The sequence below is a fragment of the Chiroxiphia lanceolata genome, chromosome 2 (genome assembly GCF_009829145.1).
Source record: "Chiroxiphia lanceolata isolate bChiLan1 chromosome 2, bChiLan1.pri, whole genome shotgun sequence".
Classification (NCBI taxonomy): Eukaryota; Metazoa; Chordata; class Aves; order Passeriformes; family Pipridae; genus Chiroxiphia; species Chiroxiphia lanceolata.
Genome location: NC_045638.1, coordinates 81,034,773 through 81,055,233, shown reverse-complemented (window position 1 = coordinate 81,055,233; position 20,461 = coordinate 81,034,773). Strand labels below are relative to the sequence as shown.

The 20,461-nt window shown below is 44.9% G+C and overlaps 1 protein-coding gene across 1 annotated transcript in view; it reads right to left on the bottom strand.

The window, feature by feature from the left end:
• The window catches only part of MAML2 (mastermind like transcriptional coactivator 2), a 213,385-nt gene extending 193,132 nt beyond the window's left edge, over positions 1–20,253 (bottom strand). Inside the window, exon 1 of the mRNA XM_032678666.1 lies at positions 19,785–20,253. Within this exon, the coding sequence (XP_032534557.1) occupies positions 19,785–20,180 (396 nt within the window). The 5' untranslated portion in view covers positions 20,181–20,253. The remainder of the gene's footprint in view (positions 1–19,784) is intronic.
• Between the last annotated feature and the right edge of the window lie 208 nt (positions 20,254–20,461).

The window sequence follows — 20,461 nt, the reverse complement described above, 5'->3', positions numbered from 1 at the left end:
TTTGCTTCCTCCTATTCATATAGAAATCAGAGCTTTGCTAGACGATGATTTATGATGAACATTTAGAACACCTTTCGCTAAGAAATGTATGTTAAAATAGGACTCCTAGATTCATCTAGAATAACACTGAGCAGTCAGGTAGGAAATTATTATTCAAAACAAAAAGTAAGAAAATTATCCCTACAACAGTTCTTTTCAATAGAAAATGGATTTTTTTAAATATTCAGAAGCCCTAAAAGCAAAAAGAGTCCAAAACAAAATCCTGTCATTTCCCACCTGCTCAAATACATTTTGAAAAGAGGCATGTGCCTGTACCTCAATTAAATACAACATGAGAACATGACATGGCAGCCAGGGTTGTAGGGAAAAGTCACAGTTACAACAAATTATAGTATGCAGTGGTATTTTAATGCTTCAGAATAACCCTGACAGCCTACACCTAGTTTCTGTAGTCTAAGAGGGAGTGTGGTAAGAAGGCAGTGGCTAACTAAGGATTCAGGCAGGGTCTAGTCTCCTGGATGAGCCCTGTGGTCACAGTTACTCCTCCTCTAATGTGGGACTAATGGAACTGGCTGCCTTTGTAAATTGCTTTGAGATCTGCCCATAGAAAGTGATTTGTAGGAAGCATGCATTGCTATTAATTCCACCTCCAGGGAATAATGGCACTACTCAGAATACTGGAAGCTCAGTATGAAGATAGCTTTTTGCTGGACTTGGGCCTTGATTAATTTTTTTCCCTGTTTATACTATGTATTTACTTCTTGCACTTCATTCAGAATAGATAATGAAAACAGTATAGTCTGCTTCCATTTTTGCTTCTGGAATAGACTAAAGACTTTAATGGACTCAGACTCAGCATAACTCTAAATGCTCCTTTCTGTACAGATACAGAAAAAAAAAAGTGGAAAACAGCAAAGGATTTTTTTTTTTGCATCTCCTGTATTTAACGCAATCAGCCTTAGCAAAGTGCACTGCACTCCTCCTTGTTAAAGCAGTCCTGTCCTTTTCTTTTTCTCCTTGCCTTGGATTTGCTACAGAGGGGTAAAGTTCTGCATGGCTCACTCACACAGTTGTAATAAGTCAGAGCAGGCTGGCTCCCTGCCCAACAAAACACAAACTCCCCTAAGTCTCCAGCTTTTCCATGGCAACACCACAGTCATCAACACAGCAAACAATTGCTCCAACCCCTTCTACTTCTCCCCTCTTAGCTCAGGGAAGGATTGCATTGCAACCAGCCCATGGACCTGTGCTAATTATCAGGCATGAAAGGAGATAGTGATGGAGATCACGTTACCCTCTGCACAGAGCTTTAAGTGAGATCAAAGGAAAGAAAAGGCACTGAAACACTCAACACTTCTCAGCGTACTCTGCTTAAACGGGAAAAGATTGTTGCTGCATGTACACCAAAAAGTGTAAGCACACTGAGACTGAACCAGGGCTGCAAACAGCACAACAAAGCAGGAGTCCAACCCTGAGTAGAGTCCCTTAACCCAAGAGAACCACCTGTCACTCCAAGGTGTCTAACAGCCTGATCCTCGCCATGGTTATCAATGTGCACTTGTGCCGAGCCAGTGCCTGGCTTTCAAGAGATAGCACCAGACTGATGGTTCAGCAAACAGGGTTGTTCCCCAGCTCTGCTGGAAGTGGCACTGCTCATGATCTTCATGGAGGGGAGCAGTTACATCGCTGGGTCCTGATCTGTCACTGCTTTGCATTGGCATCCTTCACACCTGTCCAAATAAAAGCCAACACCAGGACTGAACACCACCATCCTCACCTAGTAGCATTTTACTCACACTTCATGTATATAGGACCTCACAAGCTGCAAGGCAATAGAAGATTAGGCCCCCAAAGCTCCAAAATATCTTATTTTAACTAAGAGCTAGTGGTTTTCAAGCTGTGGTCTGCAGGGTCTGAGGACTACTTCTGAAGGGTCTGTGAACTACTTCTGAAGGGTCTGTGAAAGCCAAGTAAGAAAAGCAAATCAATTGCCAAAAGGCTTAAATTAGTTGTAAATGAACCTTCATATGCACTGGAGAACTTTTATAGGATCTATAGTTTGTAAAAGATTGACAGGTGTGTCCACAGGCTTTATACTTCCCTGCAGACATGGCAAGAACCTGTTCTGTGCAAGAAAAGCTACCCTGTTTTTGGATAATTTGAGGGTATATGTGACAGCATGGATAAGAGTATGGGCAGTTCTCTGCCACTAAGCCTCAGTAGTTTAAACTCAAGAATGGATATAGTTTTCCTGGCATAAGCCATATTATAATTTCTTTGGACTAAGATTTTGCTTGTTTAGTTTTAAGGCTCTTGTTAATGTAAAAAAAGCTTTGTAGGCTGGAAATGCCATAGGCCAACTACCTCCTTGTGGACAAAGTAATTTTTAAGGTAAATTGGCCCCAAAACAGCCATTTCCAATACAAAACCTGATGCAAAAGAATGTCCTTCAGGCTTTACAAAATTATTTAGCTATTTTTATAACATTTGAAAAAATTATTTCTCTGGAAAAAGTTCAAAATGTAAATAATACTTCAAGTATTCAAGCTTAAATGTAGGCTGAGGTAGCCGTGTGCTTTCAGTGTGCCTGGCCTTGAAGTAAACCCGTGTGAAGGTGTGAACCTCTGCTACTGGACCAGTGACCGGAGGGTGTCAGTCCACATTGCAAAATCCTACCACCATTTGTCTTTCTTCACTGACACACATGTGACTGAGGCGCTGTGGGGCCACGGTCCCTTGTACAAAGGCTCTGCAGTTTGCCTTGTTCCAGTATAACCTGTGGGAGAATTTATCCATCCTTTGGGGTGAATGGTGCAAACAAGAACTACAGAAAGGATTCTGGTGCACTAAGAGCACTTCAGTTACGTGGGTTTCAGCCCAAGTTAATGTGGAACTGCTCTAAACCATGTCCTCAACCAGATTAATTTGTTCAAACGTATGTTAGAGACATTTTGGGGTGGATAACTTAAGCGAGAGGGTGAGTTTTCTACATGATAGACATACACATGGCTCAGGCAGGATTTGCTGCAACTGATACAAAGCTGGATACCCTAATTAACACTGAGTTTAACTCTCAGTGGCAAGAGAAGTACTTTACAGGATGCACACGGTGTGATGAGGTCTTACTGATGGTATGTTCGATGCCATTTTAAGATTGCTTCACCCTGGCCACTGGGTTACATCTGCCCAGTATAGGTGCCAAAATATACCCCACTGGTCAGTGTGTTATGCATCCGCTTCTGTGGCTCATCCACAGAGGAAATGAGTCTTTCAGCTATTACTCTAAAAGTGCTGGTTCTTCAGCCCACACTATGATAGCTCGTAAATTTAATTCTAGAGGTCCCTGACCTCTAGAATTTGGTAGTGGTGAAAACAGTGGTTAGCTTGCAAGCCTCTGTGTGTTAACATGAACAAGGACACAAAAAAAGAGGTTACCCTATGATTATGTACTGATGACCTGAACAAAGCCAGTCAATCCAAACTGAGTTCTTCTGTGAAAATTATTTTATATTAAGAACATAACATTTCACTTCAGGGTCGGGCCCAGTCCTTTTTTCTTCAGTGGCAACAAGACCACTGTCTTCTCTGTGAACAGGGTCACTAGCATAACCCCAGTGGCTCCTACTGATATACAACAACACCATTTCCTCCTGGGACTCTGTGATGCATTGCCACAGCAATCTCAAAACCTACAAGACCTACAGACCCAGAAAAGCAATCTAGAGCTTTGCATTAGTCTGCCTCAGCTGTGATAAGATTCCTTTCAATAGGCTGGGACCCTACGGATGAATGTGACATTCCTGCTATCACTCCCTCATGTGCCACTGGTGATGGCTGCAGAAGCGCGTCAGGATATGGGCCCCAAGGGGCATCCTCAGATGAAGGAGGTCAGATTGGATTCCAGAGAGACCACAAAAGCAAAGATCAAATGGCTTATTAACCAGAGGTGAAATTTCAGCCTTGTTGCTATCCGTACAGATTATCTTCTTTCTCTCACTGGTGTTAATCAGAAGGAAGTAATGAGATTGGGTATAAAACTGTAGGGTTCTGCCCTAGCCAAGGGTCTACATGTTTATTTTCTGCTCTGTACCCAGATGCTCAATCTGCCTTTCTGCATGCAAAGCCATTCCCTGTCAGCAGATCATACCTTTTCACTCTGCAACACCAGGTACTCATTCCCTTCACAGATGGATGGGATGAAAGGTCTCAACCATCTGCTTAGAGTTCCTGTGCAATCGAAGGAATCACTTAGCCCACACTGGGAAAACAAATGTGAAACCCTTCATACCATCATCCTACATTATGGTTCAGCCCTGCCCAATTCTTATCAAAGGTGTCCCTTGCCATTAGCCACAACAGCCCCAGGTACCAGTTGCTCTGGTTTGCATGTCTGCACCCCCCCACCACATCAGCTGTTTAGTGCTGCTTTAGACACAACAGTGGGCACCATCATCAGTGCAAGATAAAACTGTTCCAATAGGAAATGAACACTCCAGCTTAATTTCGTGTTCTCCTTCTCAGGAGGGTTTTCATTAATAAGGAGGCCTTCTTCTGCCTGTGAGTGGGGAAGGGACTGACTATCTCTCCTGCTAAGCAGCCCATCCTGGCTGCTGCAGAAAGACTTGGCACTAGCACATCCCTAACCAGGCTAAGAGGCAGGAAGCTTTGCACACTGGTTCATGTAAGGCCACACTCTATTTCTCATGCTGTGTCCTAGGAGTACAGTCCCCTGTTTGAAAGAGCCTGAGGGCCTTAATGGGCCCTCATAAGCACCTCTGGGTGGTGCCCTGCCCTTCTTGGTTTGGGAATCACTTGTGTGAAGGATGCTTTTTTCTTATCACTTGAGTTCCTCACTGGAACAGATTGCCCAGAGAGGCTGTGGAGTTTCCATTGCCAGAGACATTCCAGAACCATCTGGATGAAATCCTATGCAATGTACTTTAGGATGGCCCTGCTTAAGGAGGGAGTTGGACCATATGACCCACTGCAGTCCCTTCCAACCTGACCCATTCTGTGATTCTGAGTTTCTGCTGGGGCATAACTAGACAGCTCTTTGCCTCAGTAACTGCTATGTCAGAGGAATTGCTAGAAGTGAGATGCAAGAGCAGGCAAATAAGTGAAAGGGGGAGGCAGTGAGGAGAAGAGTTGATTAACTAGACCATCCTAACCAGGGGCTACTGGGGAGCGCCACAAGTAAAACTAATTGAAACTAAACACTGACAGTAGCTGTAGCTTGTTCCCATCAAGGAAACCAAATGAAATCTGAGGGTGCAGAAACTGCAGGACCTGTTCAGAAAAGTGCTCTCATTAATAATGTTTCTGAGTGATAATCAGATGTATTATTGACATTTATTGCCTTGCATTTGAGTTTTGCTGCGGAAACCCTCTAAGTCACAGGAAGCCTTTGAACAATCCATTTCTGGTCTATAGCATCTCAGTCACTCACACCAAACCTCTGCAACCAGGTCCTCACCACTGCAAAGTCAGTTGGATGGGGGAAGGACAAGAAGATCTGCTGTCTGCAATGCTCAGTGCCTAGTAAAAGAGCTCGTACAGCTCTTTTAACCTCTGCTCAACAGAATATCTCATGCCTCACTGCCTCATGTTTTTACCAAGGCCCCAATCTCCTTCCTGTCATTCCTTGATAACAAGGTAATAAATGCAGTAAAGATACTGATGTGTTAGATTAGATTGGATTAGATTAGATAAAAGAGGGTTACAAGAGACTCCAGTCAGCACAGTTGTTCATGCAGGACTTAAACATCTCTTGCTATAGGCAGCTTTGTTTTGCTTTCAAGTCCTTTACTCCTGCAATCTTGTACCCTTACAGATCATTTCAGAAGCCACCAACTCCTAAGAGGTAGCTCCTTGCTCCCATGAGAGGCAATGGCTCTGGACTCCCCTACAAAACACTCACATTAAGTTGGTGCCCACACAACCTTTGAAGTGCACACATGGAAAGGTTTGTAAAGCAGAAAAGGTGACGGCTAAAGAAGGGTTAAGTGCTGAGGGAGAAATCCTGACCTGAGGAAACAAAGCATATCAAGACACAGAAAGGTACAAGTTTTAGATATATGAATGGTTTGTAATAGGGCTCATAAAACAGGAGATCTGGCCACTTGGCTCCTGTTGCACTGCTGCAGTGGAGTTGGTCAAATTGGATCGCTAGGGTTTTTCCTTGAAAAATGACAAAAATAATTTTTCTACTCCTTGAAAGGATGACTATCCTGCTCTGTACCAATTTGCTTTCCTAGTCCCAGGGTAATTTTTTCAAGCTTCCTTTGCTTACATGTCATAGGATTGTACAGAGAAAGACACTCAGGCACTGACAGCAAAATTTCACTCTTCTCCTTTGCCCTTCAGCTCTGACTCTGCCCTCAGCTCCTAGCACTGGCCTCTAACACAACATTAAGATCGATGCTTGCTTACTTACATGCTACATGTGCTGGGAAGTCCAGACATTCCAGCACCCTGCAAAGACCAGGCACCTGTGAGCCTGAGAGACAGTTCCAGCATTAATACTGGATTTCCCAGCAGGGACCTTCCTGTGTGTGGTATGCCTAGAGTCCTTCACAGGTAAACCCCTTTTTAATAAATTATTGCCTTCAGTTTTTTTGATATATTTTCAGTAATATATCTAAAGAAAGAAAAGCCAAAACAAAGGGAAAGCAGAAACAGTGGCAGATCACAAGGCAATGATAATAATTCATCGTTCTCTGAAGGAGTACAGTTAAATCACTGGCAAGAAAAGAGACTGGACTGTCTCTTACTAGCACAGTTCGGGATTTTTCCTAGATCACACATACTTGGAAGGAAGGAAATGGGCCTTTTAGATTTATTCTCTAGTATTTCTAACTGTTCAAGAATCAACAAGACCTGTCTTTATACAAGACATTTAAAAATAGTGTTTTCACTGTACAGCAAACCCAAATGTCATGTTAGCACTACAAGCATAATTTCAGAAGTAAATAGGTAACTACTTCTTAGGCAAATACAAGGAATACTTTGACCTCTGGCACTGATGGATGACTCATTGACTGATGCACTGATGTCACATGTCAGTGGTTTTTTGTGAGCAATGGCTCCAGTCTGTATTCTTGACTCAAGTAAAATCTCAGAGGGATACATTTTCCAAAGGTCTCTAGAGATTTTAGGCTGAGATTCAAAAACACAATTATATGTCCAGTTCCCCTTGGTTTCAGTAAAGCAAAGAGAAGATTAGATGCCCAGATGTTATAAGTAAAAAAGATTTGGACTCCTAGCTGTTCCAAGATTGATCATTGGGATGCAGGAGAGGAATCCAGGAGTTCAAGGATCAAACCCACTATCAATCACAGTTATAGAAATAATTTTAACTCAGTAAGAAAATTTCTAAGACATAATTGCTCTTCATTTAATTGTAATTGCTTTAAATAATCCTCACATGGGCATGCAACACACTTACATTATAGAACATTACAGAGGCATACAAGCAGCAGCACTACCAAAATTTATTTAGAGTTCAGAGACATTCAAGATTCTGTAGCGTGAGTCAAAATGTAAAGGATGACCAGGAGAGCCTCCACATTTTCTGCCTTTCCCACACCACTCTGCCCTACTTACGTGTCATTAAAAATACAAGACAGTGGATGTCCTACTATTCTCAAAACTTTGGTATACTTTTAAGTATTTCCTGAATCAGACCAATAAAGATGCCTTCTCCAAGATGGGGTCCACTTAAGGAAGCAGCACTCAACCCAGAAAGTATTTATAATCATATGTTTAACATCACACGTATTTTTTAAGTATTTTTCTGAACTGGAGCCTGAGCATTCAGAACTGCATGCCCAGTCTGTGAGCACTCATGGCCTGTGGTGAGAGACTGAAGAACCTACAAGAGCCTTGTCAACTCACAGAAGTTTTTGCTCTAACTTTCTTATGACAATGATGCAGGACCTTTAAGCTCATCCTTTATAAAACTAATGAGAGGAGGAGAGAATACACTTGTGGTCATTAGATTTCCAGTTGAAGTAAAACAAGAAAGACAGCTAGAGAAGCAGAACGAGGGAACACAAGGAGAACATGTGGAAAACATGTGTTCAGCATCCCTCTTTTAGCCTGGCCCTCTGGCCTTTCCAAGCTAGAAAAACAACATTATGAAGCAGTGTCAGGAGCATGAAAGGAGAGAAGGGAGGGCAATAGCCCAGGTGAGAGACGGGTGAATGTGGAGGAGGAAGAATGGCTAATAGCTTTGGGAAGTGGAGGAGGGGGACAACAGAGAAGGACTTCACCAGGGTAAGGGGATGAGTGTGACTTTTGTGACCAAAAGTCACAATGCGAGGCTGTGGTGAAGAGTCCTTCTGACCTGTGTCAATGAGCCTGTGCTTTGATGACAGCCACAGCCTGGGAGACCCAAGCACAGACAGGATGTCCTGGGAGAGGGCTGCAAGAACCATGATAGTCCATTGCAGTAAATAGCCCTTATGGCACAGTGGTCATCGAAAGGCAGTTATCCTTCATGGGCACGACAGAATGAACACACATCCAGTACATTAGCAAGGGGGTTACTGATCTCACTAGCGGTCCTGACTATAGCAGGGTCCCTCAGATATATTGTGTGTGGTACAAATGTATGTCAAAGGCCTTACATATGGTTGGTTTACACTGAAAGTTTTAGAAGTACATACTGTTTACTCAAGGAACTGGATTAACTTCTGCAGAGCTATTCTGGTCCACCTGTAAATACACAGACTAAAGGGCTTTATGAAATGTAGTTACTGTGTATTAGCAAGTGGCAATTTTTAAAACCTGAATATCTCGTGTTATGAATGCTGGAGGTTTGTTTTGGTTTCTAAACACCAAAAATGACAGGATCAGGCTATACAACTATTGGATACCAATATTTTTTCCCCCAGTTCAAAGCTGTTTTTTATCCCCCAGTCCCCTAGGGCTAAAAAAGTTGTGTGTTAAACTTGCAGTATAAACTGCTGCTGGGAATTACCCTCGTCCTGATGCCCTTGCTTAGATGAATAGCAAGGTCTGTATGGTGATTGACCAAGACGGTGAGAGGGGAGAGGACTGTGGTGCTCCCAGCCCTGCTCACACAGGAGCCTCAAAGACTCCAGCCCAAGCACATCTACAGCTTCCTTATTTGCTGAGAGTGACACTTATGGCATCCTAAGAACTCCTACATGGAGCATGGTCACACCTAGTCTGAGGATGGCCTTCATGCTGAACCTGGGGCCGTGCTCTTCGATTCACCATCCACACAGACAGTAAATTGTACCTTTAGGTTGCCTCAGGCACCCCTAGAAGGACAGTCTAGACTTACCCAAAAGGTTGGCTCAGAATAACTGAATCAGCCATTATCTCTGTTCTCTAAACTGATGACTTTGACAGAAAGCATGAGGATTTTGTGGTAAAAGGGAAAAAAAAACCAGGGAGGTGGGGGGATGGGGCCAGAATGTGTTTGCAGCTGCTGGCCATCAAATTTCAATTCAATCATGACTGAGTTACAGCTCCTGGGAAAGAGAGCTTTTGACAACATATTGACATAGCCTAAACTACAGTGGTCCAAGTGGCAGTGCTATAATTATAAGGATTATATTTAATACAGAACTTTGAAATGAAGGTCTGAAACACTGTGACACTCTCTCTCTCCCTAAAAGCTGGCCAAAATATGTCCTAGGAACCATTATGGTAATACATAAAGTTGGTAGGAAAAAAGAAACATCAGAACTCAAATCATCATGAAAGGGAATCATGTGGCTGGCAGCTCAGGTCTGCTGGGAGATGAGTAAGGAGGAAAAATGAGTGTGAAAGGAAGGGCAATTGGATTTTCAGGATATATGGAAAGTAGTTTTTAAAAGTACAGAATTAACTGGTTTAAGGAAATAAGTCAACTGATAATTAATAAACTACTTACTTCTGAATTTGGATTCTTTTTGTAGCATGTTGTGGACTTCAGCCAGGCTGAGGCCTGTTTGTTGAACAAAGACCAAACCCTGCAAATATTTCTAGACTTGCTTAATTCGACACATCTTGATTTCAGTGTGATTACCCATGTGTGCACAATTAAGCACATGCATAACTGTTTCCGGGAACTGGGCCATGGAGGTAAGCAGCTGCATGTTGAAGACCAAGTGTATGTAGCTTGGAAGGATGTTGAACCAAAAGCTTTCAGAGAAGCAGAGAGAATGCATTTCTCTGGAAAACAAAATAACGGACTATAAACTAGCATAATGACCAAAAATAAAAAGCTTGATCCTGCATTAGGCGGATGTTCCACAGTGCCACGTCCACAGAATTTCCCATAGGCGTTTTCCGGAGAGGCAAATCAGATCAGAATTGAGACTAAAAAACTCAGGTGTTGAGATGCCATAGCAGTGAGGGAAAGGGGGAAAAAAAGGAAAAAAGAGGAGGGGAGACAAAAAGGAGGAAGGGGAGAGGAAAAGGAGGAAGGGGAGAGGAAAAGGAGGAAGGGGAGAGGAAAAGGAGGAAGGGGAAGGGGAAGGGGAAGGGGAAGGGGAAGGGGAAGGGGAAGGGGAAGGGGAAGGGGAAGGGGAAGGGGAAGGGGAAGGGGAAGGGGAAGGGGAAGGGGAAGGGGAAGGGGAAGGGGAAGGGAAGGGAAGGGGAAGGGAAGGGGAAGGGAAGGGAAGGGAAGGGAAGGGAAGGGAAGGGAAGGGAAGGGAAGGGAAGGGAAGGGAAGGGAAGGGAAGGGAAGGGAAGGGAAGGGAAGGGAAGGGAAGGGAAGAAGTTGGAGTGTCAGGAGATGGTTTCTAAAGCAACAGAACCCTAAATAAATGGTCTGATTTTCCAAAGTGAAAAACGTAAACTGAACAGCCCAAGCAGCATTTTTGCCAACTGTCACTGGGGTGGCATTTCTAAAATCTGGTGGAATGACTCATCCCAGAACAACAACTGTTGCCAACAAGGTCTTTCCTCCAGGTCTAGTTATTTAAATGAGAGAGATGTAAAAACAAAATAAACAGAAAAATCAGAGACAGGTTCTTCTCTTAGGGTTCAACTCTGAATCTTCCTGTGAAGTCACCCACTCTCCAAGATGCCTCCCCAACCCACTGAATAGGAATTCAGGTGATCCTCTGGGCCAAGGAAGGGAACAGCCCTTCTGGAGTAAGCTCCCTGTTCGTTAAACCAAATTCTTCCTTCTGCACCTAGTTACCACCTCTCACACCATAGATATGTGCAGGATGCATCCTCCTGAGCCATTCTGCCCTCCATGGCAGCAAACATTACTAGGGGAAGCATGACCCTGCCGACAGGTAGCACAGTCCTCGAATGGTTTGAGACAGAAACCCTTATATTCAGTGGGAGCACACCTAGTCCAAAGACTACACTGTTGTGCAGTAATTAAACACAGCCCCATTAGCACAAATAACAATCCTTCTTTGGCTAGTACAAAATGCAACAATTTCAAAGACGCTTTCTAAAGCAGTGTTGTTTTGCTGAATAATTTATGTCCTCGAGTCCTCCAAAAATGAGCAGCATACACTTCAGTCTTGCAATAGCTACTCAGTGGAGACAGTGCACATTATGTTCAGTAAGCTCATTGCTTAAACACTGTTGCCATGACTATAAGAAAATGATTTTACTATTGTTTACGAGAGACTCTCGATAAGTCATTACTACAGTAGCCAGAGTTTCGCCTCAAGTCAAAATTTTTGGGAAGAAAAAAAAAGTCTCACAGGTATAATTAACTTTGTGATAAAGATAATCCACTGAAAGACTTCAAAACTGAATACATTGTACAGTGAGGAATGAAAATAAATAAGAATCACCACTGTCTCAGGACTATTAACTATCTGTTTTTCTGACTGTTTCATTGGCAAATTCCATGGAGAAGAAAAGCCGTGAACTAAATACCTGTTGTAACTCATTTTCAAGGAAGAAATAATTTATAGGGCAAGCACCAATATAGGAGTTCAACTGTGATAAGTAATGCTGTAAAAACAAACCGCTTTGTACACAATGTAAGGGGAAAAAAGACTTTAAAAATCTGACTTAGAAGAAACATTTGGGATTATGAAATATGGCTTTTCAGTGTCATGCAATGAAATCGATACCTAGAGCACTTAGTTCTGAATTCTCGAGTGCATGTACATGCACAAGAGTCCAGTACATAACTTCTTGATCTCAATAATGTGCTGATGATCAATAGTTTCCAAAACTAAAAAGTAACTCTGAAGCTGTTGGAAAGTCATCCTCACATTTCCTATGGACAGTAACAGGCCACAGAACACAAAGCAAAGAGATGATTAATGGAGTGCTGGACTAGGAGTCAGGAAATCTGGACTCCATTCCCAGCTCTGCCACTGACCTGCTGTTTGACCTTGGGCATGACACTTGACCTTTCTGTGCTTCTGTTCCTCCTTCCATTCTTTGTCTATCTTGTCTCTTGAGGCCCTAAGCTATACAGGGAAGGGCACAATTCTCACTGGATGTTTGTATAAAATCTACTCTAGGGAGGTGGTTGCAGAGCTCTGTAATAAAGCCAGGGTACCACAGGGGTGGCTCTTGCACAATAGCATGTTTTGTTTCAAAACAGAATAGCTATGATGAACCTTCTTGGTCTTTCATCTGCTAGTCCAGGATCTTACCGGGTCTTTCAGCCAGCTTCAGGCTCAGGCAGCAGGTAAGTGTGTTTGCAAGATCTGCATCCTCACTTGTCAGAAGCACATTCATATCAATTCCAAATTGGTACTAATTTCTCTGCACCTTGATTCAACTGTGTTTGCAAAAGCATCAGAATTATAACTGAGTGACACAGATAAAAATAGCTACAGGAGCCACTTCTGAACAAAAGGAATTTCTTCAGGGAAATGCCAAAACCTGTATGTGAAACCACAGGCATGAGGTGTTTTCAAGTTAAAACTAAAATAAATTATATTTTTTCAGTAAGCATGTTGGAATTTCGTGTAAATTATTCAATTAAGAAATATTTTGTTTCTCCCACCGTGATCTGTAAATGTGAACTATCCTTCATTACTACCAGATGGGAGGCAACACATGCAGAACAAGGTAGCTCCCACCTGCTAGCACTGGGGTGCACGTGCAGCCTCACAGAGAGCTGATCAATAGTGTATATGATCTCAGTTCCAGTCCCACTTTGTTCCAGCATCAAGTACATGAAACTCGGACACAGACAACTTAATTGGGAGACTAATTTGAGTACAAACTGATGCAGGATCAGAAGCAAGTAAAGCAAGAAAGACTCATTCAGGTTTGTATTTCCAGTACTTATATCTGTGGGTCAAAGGCTGAAAACGTGATTTGAATGCACCTCAAAGGCTTTGCCAAAGCAAACATTCAAAACTCCTGTCTTAGACTCCATCAATAATGAATTTGGCTTCTGAGCAGCCATAAAACTTACCCTCAGATCTCAATGCACTTTACAAAGATGATAAATAGTATCTTTCATAAAGGAAACCAAGGTTTATGGAAGTGAAATAATAATAGGAGTAATCTGTTGAATAGATCCTAGAGTCAGAGTAGAAACACTGACTTTTTAGTTTACAGCATACTCACCTAAAAACTGTTGTTTGAGGGTTGCAGGTATTTTGTTTTAGGTATTGGTGTTGGCACTTCAGTACAATTATGGGCTGATTAACTGCATCTAATAATACTTTGTAAGAACCTGACAAGGTATAACAAATTCACAAGTTGGCTCTCAAGTGTCTATGGGAAGCTTTCCAATGGAAATCTGGGACATAAATAGTTTATGCTTTTATTTAAAAGAAAAAAAGAAAAAGAAAAAAAACCAGAAAAAAATATCTCTCTTAATACTGTTAAGTTGAAAATGTGATCCAAATCTCATTCAGCACCAACTCCTCTTCTGCAGCCAAAACCACTGCTTTTTTTCACTGCTCAAAGCTGTTCCAAACTGGAGCAGCATGATATGGGTAAGACCCTTATCAGGTTTACAGACACTAATTAAGATTCACGGCAAACACAGACCTGTCATGAATCCCATCAGCCTCATCCTACTGCTGCTGAGAGTACCACCACTGGGAAGACATCCAAGGGAACACTGACATGTGGACACTGGAGAGAGGTCAAAGACCAAAGACCTTGTTCCTCTTCTCTTCAGAGCAGCCAGGTGCCTAAAGCTCTTCTAGGCACCATGAGCTGATTGTGTGCCCTCTTAAGTGTTGTATAGTGGTTGCTTTAATCACCTCCCTGAACTCCATAGATGTGATGGTATCAGATCATTATCATGTAGAATTGAGCCTTCTACAGAAACCAAGGTCCCATGTGCTAGTGAGACAGTGCCACCTGAAGAGCTTAAGCATAGAAGGAAAATAGTGGCACAGCAGGGGACATGTGCAAGGTCACAGAGACACTTTCTGGCAGAGCTGACACCTCTATGTCAATGCTTTGTTATCTGAAGCAGTTTGCCAGCATAGGAAGGGCAATATGAACGGAGCAGTGGAGATACTACCCTTCCCAAAGTCGTCAAACACTTCTTTTCCACTAATGAGACATGGTTAAGTTTCAGTTTCATAAGCCAACGGACTTAATAAGAAAGGCAGACTACAAGCCTGTGAAGACAGTATCTTGGTAGAAGAAGGGATTGTTGACAGCAGTTAGGAAGCAGAATGGAGGTATGCTATGGCCTTTCTTAACTTGCTGACTAACCTAGCTGTGGGGGTTTTTTTGGTCGCTGCAACTTAACTGAACCTCACATACACCTTCTGCAAGCAGTGTTCTTTGAAAGGGGAGAAGTACTAATAGTGATGCAAGTCAAAGTTTCTGCAAAACAGCTTCTCTCAGACATGCCTTTCTGAGGTTCAGATTTTCCCACAGAGCAGCTAACATTTTTGCTGGAGTCATACTTCTCAGCACAGAACAAACAGAAGCAGTATATCACTTCCCTTTGTTGTGGTGCTACAGACGAGGGACTCAATTTGAGTACTGCAGGGGATGCAAGAACTCTATCAGAGAACATGCAGTAATAGCCAGGAAAGTAAAGTGCACAAGTTGGCCTTGGAGAGCATGTCAAGTCCAGGCAGAGACACTGTTCCTATGCTCACTACCTACAGCAAGTTTGGTGGTGGAAACAGTCTGTGAAACAGTTTCAGAATGGAGGAGATTTTCATTAGATGTATTCAAAGTTTAAGAAGCTTTAAATGGGGCAAGTGATTTGGTGGGAGTGCTAAGCCTGAAGAGGCTCCCACACTAGTGTAAATTTAACAAACTCACTTTCTGAACTTTTCATTAAATATAGCTTTTATGCAGTTTCCAGGGAGTCTTCTTGATTCTGGTTTGGAAAACATTCTCGTGGCTGAGGGGAACAAAGATTTTAAACAGTGCTCATGTCCATCCTAACCAAATTGCTCCCAGCAGGCCAGAGGGCCCATTACAGGAGATCAAAGTTTTCTACCCACAATGTGACATTCATTTTGCCTGACTTGGCTACATAAATTGGCTTTATCAGAACACAGCTTCACTGCTGCAAAAGCCCAAGTAGCAGACAGTGGCCCTTCACCTCACAAACAGAACATTTCATTGCTTTGGCACTAAACTTTGTCAGGCACAAGATCCCACTCTAGCTTTGCAGGATGGTTTGTGCTTTAATCCACCTGTACTCACCATACTGTAACGTCACTTCACCCCACAACTGGTCACTTTATACTGCTTGCTTCAGACTACTTCCAAAAGTTACATACATCCACAACCAGAAAATGAAACTATTTCTGCAGGGTACCCTGGAAGCCAACTAGCAAACAAAGCAAAGATCTTGGGAGAGGGCTTAAGTGTAAACTTGGGCAAAGATACTAGAGCACAATCGTTCCTTTTAAAATACTCAGGGATCTTTAATGCTAGCACATGAGGCCAAGCCTCAGCAAGCACAGTGTGGATCATAAAAAAAAAAAGTCCTAAGGAAATTAATTCAGGATCTCTGCATAAAATAACTGCCTAAATTGAGGTTTTACAAGTCAACCTTGGCTCTTGGTACCAGTCAGGCAGTCCTGTTTTCCACTGAGGTCCTCAGGGAACTGGAACAAACCCCTTGACTCTTCTAGATTTGTACAGCTGTTGATAGGAATTTAGGGGAGCAGGAGCAATTAACACATTCCCCTCTTCCTTGGATACAACCCCCTTATAAGATTGTTTTCCCTTTTCTTTTTTTCACCTGCTTGCAGACTACATCTGAGGAGCAGACCACTTTCACCGTCACTTTTCCAAGTAGAGAAAATATTAATATATTTCATTATTATTTAAAATTAATTGTTATAATGATAAATTCAGCACAACTTTGAGATGGGTGAAAGTAGAACAAGTCACCTGTGACTGATGACAAACATCCCTTACCACACTCACGGCCATCGGTGTGATGGCTGCGATGAAATAACCTGACCTGAATAACACAGCAATGCCCATGAGACAGAGTTCCCGGCTTGCGCAGAGCAAAATGAGCAGGGCTCAGCCTAAGTCAGAAGAACGATGGAATGAATTGGCTGACGGAGACTTGAAACTGCAGTGCAAGAACTTTCGTATTACCAGTTCAGTGCTTAAGGCACCGAGGAATGCCCTCCAGAGCTAACTGTTTATATGTAACATAAATAGTATAAACAGCTAAGTGCTGGAGGCCATATACATATATATAGATGTATGTATAAAAGAAAGAGAGAATATTTTATCTGTTCCACTCTACACCATGAAAAGTAACACCACCATGTAAATAAACAAATGTCAGCTCTTGGAAAATGCAGGGAGGCAGAAAGTACAAAAGCTTCCCTAGCCATGTCCTGAACAATAAATTTTTCCTTCACACACACTCACATCCACTGGTCCAGCTAAAAAATCAGATCCCCGTTCTCCAATTAGAAAATGCTGCTGCCAAAGATACTTTCTCAAAAATCAAAGTAACACTGTCAAATTAAGCCCAAACCAAGCCCTGCTAAAAACTCTCTTCTGCCAGTTTTAAACTCTCCATTGGGAAAAGATAATTATCAAATAATAGTATCAACAATGTCAGATAATCACTTTAAGCTCTTTGATATGTTCAAGTGTACGTTGCTTCAAATGTTACTGAGTGTCAAGTATTTACTCTTGAATCCAACTGTATAAATGACCCATCCAATGCCCCTAAAAATGGCAGGCACACATATAACAAGACCAGTGGAACCTGCAAAGCAAAAGAAACAACCCTGGGTTTTGCAAAGATTGTCCTGATAGCCAGAAGTCCCCAACGAAAGTTATAACTGCCTTTGCACTTATCTGTGTGGAGGTGTGGGACTTACAGCAAGGCAGGTGGAACTTTACATTCACCTTGGAGTCAGAAAGGTATCCGGTCTCACATGCTCAGTGTGAGAACTCACACCAATGCTCCTGTCTACGCTTCCTCGTGCCAGAGCTATACCTACTACAACTGAAGCTCAGAACTGCCCCTTGTTCCGGGACCCTGTGCACCTCAGATGCGCTCTAAGGAAAAAATCTGGAATTAGAGGAATAATGCATATAAACTTCCACTGGATTTCCTCTCGGGAAACACCCCACAGAGGATGAATTCTGCTTAGAGATTGTTCTCTTGCCATCCATTTATAATGCACAGGACAGCAGGCTTAGTCTGGCTTGTCCTTCCTCTTCAAGTACCATTGGAATAACTCGCAGAGCAAATTCATTTTCCAGCTGTGGCTGGAGGAAAGGCAAGACCCTGTTATTTCTTGGTCCATCCCTTCCCTCTGAGCTTTCGAGAAGAGGAGCACAATGCTGTACTACCTGATATATGACCTTCAGCCACTTGAATTCATTCCACTTAGACACGTGCACTTTGCTTTTCCTTTTTAACATTTGCAACAATGTTCTAAGAAGCTCTTGGTAAGGGGAATGTGTATCTCCGTGACACAAAGACGTGACTTTGAACTGATGCCTTTCTCGGTTTCTTAATTAGGCAGTCCTACCAGAGCAGCAAATGAGGAATGCCTGTGTCAAGTATAGAGTGGGAGGATCAGCGATGTGCTGTGATACCATTACAACAATGCTGCTTCATGAGCCAGCATTTCTTCAGTGTCGGAACACGGTTCAGGGCCCCAAACGTCATGTTCACTGAAGTCACATATCTCGTCAGCAGGATTACTGACCGCTAGCATGCAAAAACGATGGGGTCTTGGTCAGACCTTTCGCTTGTCCAGGACACGTATGTGCAGAGTTTTCTGGGACGTAATGCAACATGCAAGGTGGAGCGAGGGCTGTGCACAGCATCTCCAGCAAGGGGCAGGTTAACATTCATTAGTGGTATTTCAGAAACAAGGACAACCTCTCTGCACTTAGGACATGAAAATCTTTCAATATTTTCTTTGGAGTCATTTCATTTAGCATTTTCAAACAGCTGTCTCCAGCTATTTCATAATAATAGTAACAACTAGTAAAAAAAATCTGAAAACCAAACAACAAAAAAAAACCCACATAGGCCTGTCCCCTGATTTCAGAAAGTTAATTTTTCTGGGACATACATTATTAGGTTAAAGTTGTGGGTTTTTTTCCCATAAGGCAAGTGCAAAGCATTACATTAATACACACTGGAAAAATAAGATAATGGCTTTCTTGATTGTGAGGAGGAATGTGGGAGATTTAATCTGAACACTGAGTCAGGTCGAAGCGCCTAAACTCCCCTTGGACACAATGTTATCGCATTTAACGCTTACATCATCACCCTCACCAATGATGCTGAGTAACGCAGCCCCAAAGGTCGATCCACGCACCGCAGCGAACTCCCGGGTAAGAAGGGAGAAACGACCACAAAGGTACCGTCTTAGCATACGTCAGGCACTAAGAAAGATAAGTTTGATGTCTGGAGCAGAGGGAGCGATCTATTTTCAGCTGTTCGAATAGGAGCCACGGGCCTATGAGGACGCAGTCACTCCTCTCAATGTTTCGCATGTGTGCCGAGAATTAGAGTTGGGAGGCAGCGCAGCGCAGCGCAGCATACGCCTTCGAGAGCGTGGGGCACTGACTGCTCCTAAGTAATAGGAGACACGGCTTCGCCTCCTTGACATGTTCGGAGCAATTTCCAGTTGAAAAAGGTCAACGTATCATTTACAAAGCGGCAGTGCCTGGAAAACTCTCGTAACTCTGCTCCGCGAAACACACTGGGTGACAATAACAACACGAGCATCGCTGGTGAGGTCGGCATTCGGAGCTGACCCGCAGGGCTCTCGGCACTGACCACTGCCCCGGGCGGAGCCACTGTCCGAGTTCGAGGGGCACGGCCGCAAACTGAGTGAAAATAGGTGCCTGAACCTCTGACGAACGGGATGAGGGGGGGCAGGGGGGGCAACTCTGAACACGGGCGATACTTCAGCGCTACTTTTCACCCCTGCTCGGGGACACGCTGACAGCGCCGGCCGCCGGTGCTCTCCTCAGGGACGCAGCTGTCACCGCCTTGGCAGGGCGATGGCAGAGGCTCGCGACGCGTGATTTTAGGACCACAACAAGATTTAAAAAACAAACAAAAAACAACCAAACAGAAAACACCCCAAGCAGTCTCAAAATCCCTTCGAGGCGCACACTCGCCCCCCGCTCGGCGCCGGGCAGACCTGCCCACCGCTCCTCGCACCCTCGATGCCGTGGCGGGGGTCCAGCGCCTGGCAGGGACCACCCCAGGGTGCCCGAGGCGCGGCGGGCCGAGCTGGGCTGCCCACGGACACGGTGCCGATGCGCGGCGCTGGCCCCGCACCGCGGGACGGTGCGGGCAGGGCAGGCGCCCCGAGGGAGCGAGCGAGCGAGCGAGCGGGGGTCCCCGGCGCGGCGCCTCCCCGCCGGCAGCGGGCGCTGTGACTCACCGCCAGGAGCGCCGAGGCGCGCTGCTCCCCCGCCGGCTGCTCCCCGTTGATGCCGCCGTTGCCGAGGAGGTGCTGGTGGTAGTCCGGGGGCGCCGCGCCGGCGGCGGCGGCGGGGGCGGCGGCGGCGGCCGCCTTGGGGTGCTTGCCGGCCTTGCGGGCGCCCTGCCCCTGCTGCACGAGGTGCAGGAGCTGCAAGGTGCTCTCCCGCTCGCGGTCGGAGCTCTCGGCGCGGCCCCGCTCGTAGCGCCCCTCGCAGCTGAGGTGGTGCTGGCGGCAGACGGCGATGCGGGCCCGCAGCCGCTCCACGATGGCGCTGTGCACCCGGGGCGCCGCCGGGCCCCCCCCCAGCAGCCCGGCCCCCAGCCCCGCGGCCTGGGGGGGAGCCGTGTCGCCCATCGCTGGCTGCCGGTCCTGGCCCTCCGGATGGGTCGGTCCTCACTGCCGCATGGAGGAGGGCGGGGGGGGTGGGGGGGAGAGGCGGGGGCAGCGGCGGGAGCCCGAGCCCGGGGGCTGGCGGCGGGGCGGAGGGCGGTCAGCCCCGCGCCCCCAGCCCACCCCCGCCCGGCCCCCGGGCGGTGACGGCCCCGCGGGGGGTTGACAGATCGGGGGGCGGGGGGGGGGTCGCTAGGGCTGCGCCAGCATCGGTCGGCGGGAGGGGCGGGGGTCGGGGCCGGGCA